At 58.1% G+C, this 12,885-nt stretch overlaps 1 protein-coding gene across 2 annotated transcripts in view; it reads right to left on the bottom strand.

Moving 5' to 3' along the window:
- Positions 1-11,106: 11,106 nt before the first annotated feature.
- The window catches only part of PIM3 (Pim-3 proto-oncogene, serine/threonine kinase), a 3,372-nt gene continuing 1,593 nt past the window's right edge, over positions 11,107-12,885 (bottom strand). The window contains exons 5-6 of one of the 2 annotated variants that reach the window (XM_011376433.1): positions 12,334-12,510; positions 11,109-12,248 (exon numbers count right to left, since the gene is read on the bottom strand). In XM_011376433.1, coding sequence (XP_011374735.1) covers positions 12,061-12,248; positions 12,334-12,510 — 365 coding nt within the window. In that variant the 3' untranslated portion in view covers positions 11,109-12,060. Of the gene's footprint in view, positions 12,249-12,333; positions 12,511-12,885 lie in introns of both variants that reach the window. The other variant, XM_011376434.2, reaches the window with a different exon arrangement.

Below are 12,885 nucleotides of genomic sequence, written 5' to 3'. Positions count from 1 at the left end.
TTAGTTATCACATAATAAAATCGACTTTTTTATTTTGGTGTGCAGTTTTATGTTTTACCGCATCCGGAAGGCGGTCACCCCCAACACCGCCTCTTGCCACGGTTCGTGGGCACACCGCGCGCCCCCGCGCCCCCTGGCATCCGGTGGCCTGCCCCGCGTCAGCACGGTTTTTTCTTTGCGAGTGTCGTGTAGGTGGAGGCAGATGGCATGCGGCCTTGGACACTGGCTCCTCTCACAGGGGCAATGCCTCGGGCTCACTGGGTCGGCAGTAGTGAGCAGTGTCCCGTGGTCTAGATGACACATTCTGTCCGTCCGTCGCCCACTGAGGACGTTTGGGTTGTTCCCAGCCTTTACAAACAAAGCCATGGCCCACGGGCCTGCGCGGGCTTTGCTGTGGGCACACACTTCCTTCCCTGGGGTAAAGGCCGCATCTCATGGCAGCACAGAGCTGGCTTCCTGAGGGACCCAGGGACCCTGCCCACTTGGGGCTCCCAGCGGCGCGGTGCGACTTCCAGCCGCTTCACAGCACCGCGGGCCCTGGCGCTGTCAGGGTCTCTCCCCTAGTCCTCCCGATCCGCCTGTGGCGGCAGCTCATCGGGTTCCTTACGGCTAACGGTGGCGAGCATCTTTTCATGTGTTCGTCTGCCATCTGCACATCCTCTTGGGTCAAGTGTCTCTTCCAGACCTTTGCCTATTTGCAAGTTGTGTTGTCGTCTTAATGTTGAGTTTTGAGAGCTGCTTTACGCTCTGCATGCAAGTCCGTTTCGTATATGTTGTTTGCAAATATTTTCTCCCAAACTTCAGCTTCCCTTGTCATTCTCTGGGCTGTGTCTTTGGCAGAACAAAAACTTATAATTTTGAAGTTCAATTTATCCATTTTTTTTTTACAGGCCGTGCTTTTGGTGTCATTTCTACAGACTTTTCGACTAACCCCGTCACAGACTTTCTTCCACTTTTCCTCTGAAAGCGTTATAGCCTTAGGCTTTCCATTTAGACCGAGGACTCGCTTGGAGTTCACCTTTGCTCAGGTATGAGGTTGAGGTCCAGCTTTGTCTCTCCGAACATGGACGACCAGTTCCAGCACCATTTGCTAAAATGACAGTTCTTTCTCCGCTGAATTGCACTTGAACTTTCGTCAAAGACTTCTGCGGGTCTTTGTGGACAGTGTGTTCTGCTCCACTGGTCACTGTCTGCGTCCGCCGCATCACAGCGTCTCGATTACTGCAGGTGTGTAGTTAAGTGCTTAAAGTCGGGTAATGTGATTCCTACAACTTCGTTCCTCTTTTTCCAACTGTTTTTGTTAGTTCTGGTTCCATTGCACTTCCATATAAATTTTAGAATTGGCTTGTCTGTATCTCCGAATTCTGGATAGTTACATGTTAAACGTGCAGATCGCTTCGGGGCGAATCGACATCCTCACTGCAAGAGCCTTCGAATCCATCGACGTAGTCAGTCGTGTCATTAATTTCGATCTTCGATTCCTGGCAGCAGCATCTGCGGTTTCCAGCACACGGCCTCTGGACATGTTCTGTCCCATTCACACCTAGACATGTTTGGAAGCCGTTATAAATAGTAACATCCTTAAATTTTTGTTTTCCAATGATCGATAGCTTATATTTGGGAACACAATTGATTTTTGAGTTGACCTTGTATCCTAAAACACTGCTAACCTCACTTACTGGTTCTAGGAGCTTGGTTCTTTTTAAAAATAGATTCCTTAGGATTTTGTACATAAATAATTATAGTGCCTGTAAATAAGGGCAGTTTTAGTCTTCCTTTCCAGTAGGTGTGCCTTGTGTGTCCTTTTCCTGCCCTATTGCACTGGCTAGAATTTCTAGCACTACGTCGAATAGGAGTGGTGAGTGTGAGCATCCTTGGCTTGGTTCCAACCCTAGGGGGACAGCTTTACGTCCGTCACATTAAATACGTCAGCTGCGGGGTATTCATCGATGCCCTTTATTAGGCTGAGGACGTTTGCCGGATATAAAAATCTGAATTAACAGTTCTTTTCTTTCAACCCTTGAACAATGTGGGACTACGTCCTCCTGGGCTCTATGATTTCCGATGAAAACTCTAGACACTCAAATCACTGTTCTTCTGTAGGCAATAGATCACTTTTCTCTTGGTTCTTTTAAGATTTCCCCCCCCCTCGTTTTTAGCATTTTGATGATGAAGTGTCTAGGTGTGGATTTCTTTCAGTGGGTCCCGGATGGGATCTGCTGTGCTCCCCGAGTTGTCAGTGTGTGTCATTCACTAAACTTGGGAAGTTTTCAGCTGTTATTTCCTGAAATAGTTTTTCTGCCCCACGCTCTTTCTCTTCTCCTTCTGAGACTCTGATGACACAAATATTAGCCTTTTTATTGTTGTCGCAGGTCCCCGAGACTGTTCGTTTTTTTACAAAGTCCTTTTTCTATTGAACAGATTAAACTCTATTGATACATCTTCAAATTTATTGATTTCCGCCCCCCCCCCCGTCATCTTCATTCTGCTATTGAATCCATACAGTTAGGATTTATTTTATTTTAGTGTTTAGTGATTGTGTTTTTCAGTCCCCAAAGTTCCATCTGGTTCTTCTTGATAGTTGTCTGTGTCTTTGCTGAGTCACTTTATTTTAATATTTTTGTCAGGGTTAAGAATGTTTGTATTTTCTGGTTCGAGCATGGTTCCCACAGGTGCCTCCAAGTCCCCCTCAGGCCCCTGTGTCGTCACAGCACGGGCAGCGACTCTGTTTTCCCACGTGAGTAGAGATTTTCGTGTTCTTCAGATGCCAACTGATTTTAGCTTCTGTCCTGGACATTGTCAGTGTTGTGTTGTGAGACTCTGGGTCCCCCCCTGCCCCCCCTGGATTTTCTTGTTTTATTCTCCCGTGGGTTATGGTTGCAACGTCCATTCAACATTCAACGTCTGCTGTTCTGATCAGGTCTGGCCTGCGTGAGCACCACCTAGTGGTCGCTCCCAGGCCGGGGGGGGGGGGGGGCAGTGCACCTGTTGGATCAATTTTCCAAATATTCGATATGCTAATTAGAACCGGATCCAGGCACACACTCATCCTGGGGAGCCCAGGAATCCAAACATTTAAATCTTCTGGTGTCATTCTCTGACCATCTGCCTCCCTAATCTTCCTGGTTTTCCGGTTATCTGCGGTTCCCTTTCCCTCCACTGGAAACTGTCCGCTTCTACGCTTGTGATGCATTTGGGGCCAAATGGAGGGAGGACATGGGGGAAACAGGCTGCCAATAAGCCAGGGCACCAAGGTCCCAGGATGCGAGATCAATGCACAGAAGTTCGCAGCGAACAACCCAAGCATGGCACAGAAAACCACTCTGCTCACAGAGCATCGAGAAGAATGAAACGCCCCGGAATGAGCTCAGCTGAAGGGTGCAGGGCTGGCACACTTAAAGCACCTGCGTTTCTGAAAGGCTTACAGGCGGCCTGAATCCGGGGAGACACAGTCAGAGTCCACGGTTTGGAGGGCCCAGTACTGTTAGGATGGCGATGCTCACTGACTGATTAGCAGACTGGACGTGGTCCCTACAGAAACGCCGGCAGCTTGCGGGCAGCAGACATTAGCAGTCTGGTCGTGAAACTCGTGTAAGATGCAAAGGACACAGAATAGCCAAGATGATTTTGAAAAGGAACAAAATGGGAGAATTTACAGTCTCCAACATAAAGACTTACGTCGAAGCTACAGGAATGAAGACAGCACTTACTGACTTAAGGACTGACATACAGATGGATGAAAATGCCGTTGGAGTCCAGAATAAGCCCGTAGATTTGTGGTCAGTTGATTTTTGCCAAAAGTGCCGAGGCTTTCGATGGGGAAAGGACACACTTTTCAACCACTAGCACCATGACTGTTGGGATGCGGACCCCACCCCGCACCATATACAAGATGAATTTAAAATGAACCCTAAACCTACATGTGTAAGCGCTAAAGCTAGGAAACTTTTAAAAGGACACGTAATGGGAAATCTCCGTGATCTCGAATTAGGCAAAATGTTCCGAGGTGAAATGCCAAAAGTAGGGTCCCCGAAAGAAAATGTAAACTGGATGATCGAAAATAAAAGTTTTGTGCTTCAAAGTACAATGGTAAGGAAATGAAAACTGTGATGTTTGCAAATCATATATGTAATAAAAGGACTTGCATTTAGAATATATGAATAACATTTGCAACTCAAAAATAAGGAAAACAGACACTTAAAATCGTTATGTATGTAGCACGGTTAAAAATAAACGTGAACTTATTTTTAATTTGCTTTCGGTTGTAAATTTAATTGTACCCTTGGTCGATTTATTATTTTGAAAAGTGCAGACTAACCGATGCAATGTTGTTTACGCATAAGCTGCACCAAAACTCAAGGACAAAGGAAATCTGTGTTTCTTTTATTAGTATGAAAGTCACAGCTTGTAAATAAGCGTCGTATGTATTCAACCTTTCCGGCTCTCTAAAAAAATATAAAAATAAATATAAATTAAAAAAAAAACAACAATAATAAGGCAAACAAAACTAGGCCCAAAATTTAGACATTTAACCAAAGAAGGAGGGGGAAGCTGGATATCTTTTTTGGTGAAACGTCTGATCAAATTGAAAAAGACGCTTGGCATCATTAGATATTAGGAAAATTCAAATTGAAAACAAACGCAATGGCACCTCACACCCGGTGGGATGACTATCATCAAAGAGAAAGGCAATGACAAGTGTTGGCAAGGACCCGCAGACACGGGGGCCCTCACACATTGCCGGCGGGAATGCAGAATGGATAGCCCATTGCTCCGGAAGTTAAAGATAAACTTACCATATGGCCTAGCCTTCCGTTCCTAGAGAAATGACAACATGGGCACATGAAGACACGTACTCGAGTGTCCACAGGAGCCTCGTCCGTAACAGCCAGACCACGGAACAACCCACACGCCCACAGGCGAGTGGATGGACAAAGCGTGGGCCGCCGTGCAGTGCCGTATCACGGGCGCTAACTCCTGACACGCGGCCACACGGACAAACCCCAGAACGGATGCCCAGTGCAGGCGGCCAGACACCCGACTGATGTAAAGTGTCCGAAAAAGAGGCAAATCTGTGAGGACAGAAAGGGGTGGGCGGCCGCCTGCGCCGGGGGCGAGGGGAGCGAGTCTAAGGGCACGCGAGGGCTTCGAGGCCCAGGAACGTCCTACAACTGGCCTGTGGCGCTGGTGGCACAACTCAGAAAATTTACTCAAATCGTTGACTCGTGGGTGGTTCATTAAAATTGTTGAAAGCGGATGCTTTATGGGATGTAAATCGCAACTCAATTAAGCTGTTTTAAAAATACTTTTCACGAATTTTATTAAATTTCCATTTAACTCTCTGAGAAATGTTTAAAGTGGCTCAGAGTATGAGTTTAAGGGGAATTCTGTTTTTTATTAAAAATTTAGCTGGCTGAAAGAGCTGGACCCAGGGCTGCCCCTGGGGCGGAACCCCATCACCACCGCCCTCTGCATGCGCTGGTCGGGAGCCAACGCAGCCCTCAGAAGTGGGGGTGCTGAGAGCACCCCAAGGCCAGAAAGCCAGAGGGAGGCGGCGGGGCGCGCAGGCGGGGGTGGCTGCTCAGCCCAGGCGGGAGGGGAGGCGGAGGAGTCTGACTGTGTCACTGGCGGCTACACCAGGCCCTGTGGGCACGCACCTGGAGGGCACGCCGGGATGGCGGGTGTGTGGGGTGCAGGAGCGAGCAGGGCCCGGGAGGTGGGCGTCCCGCTCCTGGCAGATACTGCTAGGAGGACCCCAGGGAAGTGCCCGGGGTGTGGCATCCACGAGGGTGGCAGTGGGGGGCTGAGCCCCACCCTGCCCCAGGCTCTGCCCCTCCGTGTGACCCTTGCCCCCTGCTCAGGTGAGGCCAGGGGAAACATGGCACCCATCTGGCAGTACGCACCTGCTGAGTGCCAGGCCCCGTGGACTGCTCATCTTCAGCTCCATTTTACCCAGGAGGGAGTCAGCTGAGGGAACTGCACCTGGACCCCACAGCTGGGGGGCTGGCGGGCTGGTGGGCCCTGCACCTGCCCCAGAGCAGCCCACGCAGGCCTGGGCCCTCCGTGCACCACGGGGTGGGAGCTGTGGCCCTGGCCTGCCCCAAGGCTGGGGCTGGACCCACCACTAATTTGGCCATTAGGGCGCAGTGGCTGCCGGCAGCGGCCAGGCACGGGAGTCAGGCACAGGTGCTGGGCAGACAGAGCACGTGGGCCAGGGGGTGGGGACGGGGAGGCTGGTGGGCCACAGGCTGAGCTGACCTGACAGCCCGGGAACCAGCGCCTCTCTGTCCCCCTGCCCATGGCTGGAGTGGCCAGTGGGTCATTGAGCCCAGTGTTCCTGGGTGGGGAGCCCAAGGGAGTCAGCTCAGGGCAGCACCTGTGGGGCGGGGCAACAGCCCTCCCTGTGGGTGGGCGGGGCCAGTGACTTTGGGGTCCCATGCCCATGGGGGGCCTGAGCTTCCAGTCAGGGCGGGGAGCCTGCCGGCCGGAGGGCACACAGGAGGGGCCAGAGCCTGTGCAGAGCCAGCTCACCCCCAGGCCCGCGTTGGAAGATGGGTCCCGCCCAGGTCGCCGGTTCTCTCCTCGTAGGGTGGGCCTCTGACCCTGCCCGCCAGGCTCATTCAGTGCTGAGTACAGGTGGTCCGCCCCAAAGAAGACCCTTACTCATTCATCTAAGAGCAGAACCCCCGCCCCACCCTAGCCTGCTGCCTCAGGGACTGGCCCCTTGGGAAGAGCTTTCCTGCAGTGACCAGTGCTGGAGGGCCAGGCCCTGCCCCCACCCCGTCCAGCTAGGCCTGACTGCCGGGAAGCCGGGGGGCAGGGGGGGCAGTTGTGTAACCCAAGCTCGGGGCTTTGCCAAGGCTGCCTGGAAGTCATGTGCCGGAGGCTCAGACGCCCCATCAGAGGCCCCCGTAGAGAGGGGAGGGCCCCGCTGAGAACCCCCAACCTGCATGTGGGCTTGGGCCTCACCCCCCCACCCCCCCATTTCCCCCCACACACATCCTGGCCACAACCAGGAGCAGGGATGGACAGTGGGCAGGCGATGGCCCCTCAGCCCTGCTGGCCAGGTGTCCACTGCCTACTCAGGAGCTGCCCAGCCTGTCCCCTGCGTGTTGCCTCTTCGTGCTGTTTTCGCTAGCACAGGGCTCCCTGCCAGCTGGGGTCTGGATGTTTGGAGGGGCAGGTGGGGCGCCTGGGGTGCCACCAGGGGTCACTTCCCTTTTCCGAGAAGCTTTGGCACCGAAAGCACACCAAGGTTTCGTTTCGGGGGCTGTGTCGGCTGCACCGGAGAAAGGAAAGTTAACGGGGCCTGGACAGCTGCAGACGGTCAGTTTCGGATCTACGGCGCAGCCTCTTTCTGAAGAGCTGGGTCAGCCTCGGCCACTGGGTGAGGAGGCCACCTCGCATGCACCGCCAGCACCCAAACCCCTCAGGGGGCCTGGCTGTGAGCACACCGGTCAAAGCGCAGACCACAGACGGGGTGACACGAGGCGAGGCTCTGGCAGGGCAGCGGCCAGAGCAGAGACGCGGGAGCCTGGTGGGAAGGGCGGGTGGGGTCGGGGGGACACGTGAGCAGGGGCTGCAGGATGCCTAGGGCCGCAATGTGCTCAGGATTCCAGTTCTTTCCACAATAATTTCTGGGTTCTGTGCAACCCCAAGGAAAGCTCCCGACAGACAGATGCTGTTCAGAACTTGAGAGGCAGCTCTACGGGAGCCCCGATATTCAACTGGCCTAAGATACGAAAAGATCAGTGGAGACGGCGTGCTCGCCCGGCAGGGACGGTCGGGGCCAGTGGGCCACACGGAGCTGGGGCCTGGGCAACCTCCTGGGTGGGGGCAGGGGGTGGGGCGCCGAGCAGCCTGGAGTGGGGGCGGGGCAGGCTTTCGGGGTGCCCTTCTGCTCCAGCCCCAAGCTATCCACACGGCCAACAGTGCAGCCTTGGGCAGCTGAGACTCCTGCCCAGGGAAACGGCCCCGTCCTGGTCCCAAGGGGTCCTGGGGAGAAGGGCTCCCTCTTGCAGCCCCCACCAGGGCTGGTTCTGATGAGAGCCGGTCCTATGCCAGAGGGATCCCCCAAGGCCCAGCACAGGGGGCACAACCCTGGGGGCCGCAATGGCTCAGGGGTGAGGGGCGCGTGGCAGCTCCCCAGCCCCTCGCCCTCTGCCATCTCTAGGCCCTGAATGGGACGGCAGGGAGTCAGAGGCTGGTCCGCCCAGGCCCCACAGACACGCACGTGTGCACGCACACTCACACGCACACGCACACACGGTCAGTGACCCTGAGTGACCCTGAGTGCCCGTGGAGAGGGCCCGTGGTCCTGGAGGGGCCCAGCCTGGGGGGAGGGTCTGAGCACCCGGGAGAGGTCCCCGTGTGGACCAGGGCCTCAAGGAACTGGCCTCTGACAGCCTTCCTCCCTAGGGACAGGCCAGAACAGCGGGGTCCACCACTCAGATCCCGACAGAGTGCCCGGTGTGTGTCTGAAAGCAGGGGTGGGGGCATCCAGACGGAATAGGGGCCCTGCCTCCTTTGTCCCCACCCGCACCCCGAGCTGAACAGCAGGCAGACCCAGAACGGGCCACGGGACACCTGCGTGCCAGCTCCCCAGGGGGTCGGGCTCCTCAGCAGGGCTCCGGCCGTCCCTCCAGCTGTCCTCGTCTCTGGGACCCAGGACGGTGCCCACAGCAGACACCCCGGAGGCAAGGAAGGCGCCCCCTCCGCAGCGTGCATTGTCCTCAGCCTGTCCTGTGGGTCCTGAGTGCGGCCTGGACCCATCCCACCCTGTGGGCCTCGGCCACCAAGAGTCTCCAGCCTGGCCCTCCAGCTCCCCGATGTGGGGCACAGCAGTGGGGGACGTGGGTCATGGTCTGGCATCTGCACAAGTCCCTGCCTCTCTGGGCCTCAGTTTCCCCAAGGGCATCCGACCAAGAGTCCCTGCCGGTGGAGCTGGGTCAGGGGTGCACACAGCACCCAGTGCAGAACCGGCAGACAGCAGGGCCCAGCAGCCCCACGTAGGGCTTGTGCGGTCAGTGAAGATGGGGCGCAGGGCCAGGCTGAGAGCGTGGGGGTGGCCACCGCCCCCACCTCGTCCCGCCAGCCTGCAGGGTGGGCTCTGTGCAGTGGGCTCACCCTCCCCCCGGGCCTTCCCATGCCCAGCGCAGTCCCACACCGGGTGGCAGGTCCTGGCCCCCCAAGCCCCTGCCAGGCCTCAGGCCTCCCACGGGGCTCATCCCATGTCCAGCCCCCACTGGCTGTGGTGCATACAGGCCTGGGCTTCGCCACCTGTGGCCTCGGCTTCCGCACCCCTCAAATCCATCAGGGGTCACCCCTACGGCCTGTCCATCCAGTGCCAAAGTGGCCGGCACCTGCCCCTCCTCCACAGGCAACAGTGGACAGGGGTCCCAAGGCCACAGAGCTTCTGACTCACCTGGCAACCTCTCTGGGGGGCAGCATTTCCCAAGCCCCCAGGGGGCGGAACCCTCTGTTCCAGAACGGACTTGGGGAGATACTGGCCTCCACGCCCCTCTCCAGCCTCCTGTCTGGGTGGCTGCCCCCCTCCCCATGCCCTGCCTATCCACAGAGAGCTGGGCACAGAGAACGTCCACAGGGCTTTAAGCTGCTCAGGCCGGGCCAGCTCTGCTCACCTCCCGGCAGGACATAGGCCCCGCCTCCCGTACCCTGGGCTGGGGACAAGCCTTCCTCAGAGCACCCTCAACCTGCCCACCGGGCTCCAGCACTTGGTGACTAAGTGTGAGCACCTCAGCACTCCCCAGGGCTGACTCGGGACCTGGCACAAGGACAAGCTCAGTGAGTGCTTCCTGGATGGTCCAGGGTGTGGATGGGTGGACAGACGGATGGATGGATGGACTCATGGAGGACCAAGAGGTGGGTGAACGGCAGGTGCCTAAGACCAGCCCAGCACCCTGGGCTCACAGTGAGGGAGCCAGGATTGTGGTAACATGCGGGGACTGTCACTGGGGTGGGGCACAGGGGCCCCGATGCTTGTGCTCGGCCTTCCTAGGGCCCTCTCCCATCACCAGGCTCTGACCCTGTCCCGGGAAGGGGCAGGGCAAGCACGAGGGGAAGGCCCCCAGCGGCAGCGGGCAAGCTGTGGGGACAGGCGGATGGTCTCCCCACACCCGCTTGGCGCTGCTCCATAGCATCTGGCTTCACTGAGCGGGTGGCCCTGGGATTCCTGGCCCTCAGCAGCTGTCAGGAGGGGCGCGCCAGGTCCCCCGAGCCGGGCCCAAACACCGACGCCCTCCAGAGCCGGGAGTTCCACCTGGCCCTCTGCCTGCCCGCTTCTGCCTCCTGCTTCATGCTCTCCACTTCCTGCCCAGCCTCTTGCCTGTGGCCTCAGGACACTCCACTGTCCAATTCTTCAGTCCCAAGGACCCTGTAGCAGGTACGTGGAGCAGGCAGGGGTCTGCCTGCTCTGCAGATGGGCCATGTGACCAGGCACCTGGGCCACAGGACACAGGGACAAGGCCTCTGGGGGCTCTGGGCCACATGCCTGGGCCCTGCTGGACCCAGATGGCTCCCTCGCAGGCCTGGGCGTCCCACAGCCCCAGCACAGGGACTCCCTGCGGGGGAAGGGCGTGCCCAGACCCTCCCCCGCTGGCCTGTAGTGCTGCCACCTGGCCCCCGCCTCCACACCTGGCCCTGGACCTGCCAAGCCCGGGCCCACGCGTCCTCTGCACCTGGAATGGCCTCTCACACCTCCACCTGACAAGCTTCTCCTCACCCTCTAGGGCCTCCCCCCCCACCGTGCACCCCTGCTCTGCCTGCCCTGACTGGGCCCCCTCGAGAACCACCCGACCTGGGGCCACCATCAGAGTGCCGCTCCCCAGGACCTGGCTCCCCACCCCTCGCCCAGAGGCCCCTGACGGCACAGCCTGCCGACTCCCTGAGCTGTGAACGGGGCCAGAATGCAGCGGCAAGGACACCACGAGCTGATGCTGGCCCTGCTGGCCTGGGAGGGGGAGCCTCGCCCCACCACACTGCCACCACTTCGCAGGAATGGGGAGGTCGTCACCCACACCCCACAGGCCCCTCCTCCCGTAACCTTCCTGCACCCCAGAGCCCCGAGCCCAATAAACACAGGTTAGCTGTTATATACAAAACAATTTAATTGAAATACCTGTATAAAAAAATATGATCTCCAGACATCTCGCTCTTGAACTGAAAGAAGCCCCCGCCCCCGATGCCCGCACACCGGGACCGCAGACACGCGGCTGCTGAAATAAATTAAAGGCTCGAGACTCCGCCCCACCCCCCAGAGCCAACAAGCAGACTGTACAAGATCAATAATTTAAAACCCAGCCCCCGGGGCGCAGAGCCCCAAAGTGGCCGTCACCCACTCCCCTTAAGTTAGCCCCTATACAAATCCATCCTCCACAGACACAGACGGGGCAGGACCGGGGTCCACACACAGCCTCCCTGCTCCCCATACCCAGGGGGCCTGGAGGAGCAGGGCTGCTGGGAAGGACCTTGACAAATAAATTAAACAATAAATAGCCCTCCGCGGGGGTTCACACCATAAATAGACGGTGCACGCACACACGCGCAGCGTGGCGAGCGTGGGCGGCAGAGGCCTGGACGTTGCATTGCTTGTGCACAGACATGCCCGACGAACACCGAGGGACGAGGGTGGGGCAGGGGATGGGCACGAGAGCCCTGTGCCCTGGTGAGATGAGGCCACAGGACACGGGAGTGCTCCTGGTCCAACCAGGTCAGACGGGGAGGCGCTGGGGACCGGCAGGGCCGCCTCCCGGAAGCACAGGACAAGGACAGTCTCAGGGTCAAGCACCCGCCCAGGGCAGACGAGACCTTGCTTGGACCAGAGGTCTTTGGACAGACAGAGCTTGAGAAAACCAAGTCCCGTGAGAGCAGCGTTCGAAAAGGCACTCGAAGCAAAGGAAACACGCCCGGTGGCAAAGGTCACCAGGGATGAGAGGTCACTGCTCTCTCAAGGAGCAGATGCCCCGGCAGGATGGCCCCACCAAGGGCTGGGCTGGGGCAGGTGGTCCCTCTGGCTCCCAGAAGCCAGGTACAGGTCCCTCCTCACAAGCTCTCGCTGCTGGAGGTGGTGCTGGACCCATCACCCGTGTCCAGGGTGCACAGCCGCAGGTCACAGCTCTGTGGGGTGACCCCGTCTGCCCCCAGCATCCAGGGATGAGTGGAGATCTGGTCCAGAGAGGGCCGCTCTGACGGCCGCAGGGAGAGACACCACTGAATGAGCTGCTGGCACTCTGCAGGGGAGGATGGAGGATCAGGAGGGGGCCGGCCCTTGGATCCCGTCACCCTGCGCCGGCCCCGCCCAGGCCCCCCACACACCTGGGGAAACCCTCCTCCGGAAGAAAAGGCGGCCGCGCAGAATCTCCTCGTCCTGCTCAAAGGGGATGTCCCCGCACACCATGTCATAGAGCAGCACGCCCAGAGACCACACGGTGGCTGACCGCCCGTGGTAGCGGTGACAGCGGATCCACTCCGGCGGGCTGTACACCCGCGTGCCTGGGGAACACCCGGGCGTTAGGAGGCACACCCCAGGCGCCAGCACCACACGGTACTGGCACTGGCACCGAACACAAACACCAAGACCCTGAGCTCGCAGCTAACCGACTCCGAGGCCTGAGCCAGAAGGGGGAGCCAGCCTCGAAATCCGGCTCGTCATCACCCTGGAAAAACCCCACGGGCGTGGCCTCCCAGGGCTGGCGCGGCTGGGGGAGGAGCCAGTCACATGGGCGCCGGCTCGGGTTTCACAACAAACAGATGTGAGATGAGGATTCGAGGGGGGGCCGGGCAGGCGGGAGGGAGAGGAGCGGAGCAGCGGGCGGGCGGGCTTCCCCACGCTCCGCAATGCGGGGATTTCTGCCTGCGCCCGCACGC

The sequence above is a fragment of the Pteropus vampyrus genome, unplaced genomic scaffold (genome assembly GCF_000151845.1).
Source record: "Pteropus vampyrus isolate Shadow unplaced genomic scaffold, Pvam_2.0 Scaffold299, whole genome shotgun sequence".
NCBI classification, from domain to species: domain Eukaryota; kingdom Metazoa; phylum Chordata; class Mammalia; order Chiroptera; family Pteropodidae; genus Pteropus; species Pteropus vampyrus.
Note: the sequence above shows the minus strand (reverse complement) of the source record. Positions and strands in the feature narration are given on the sequence as shown.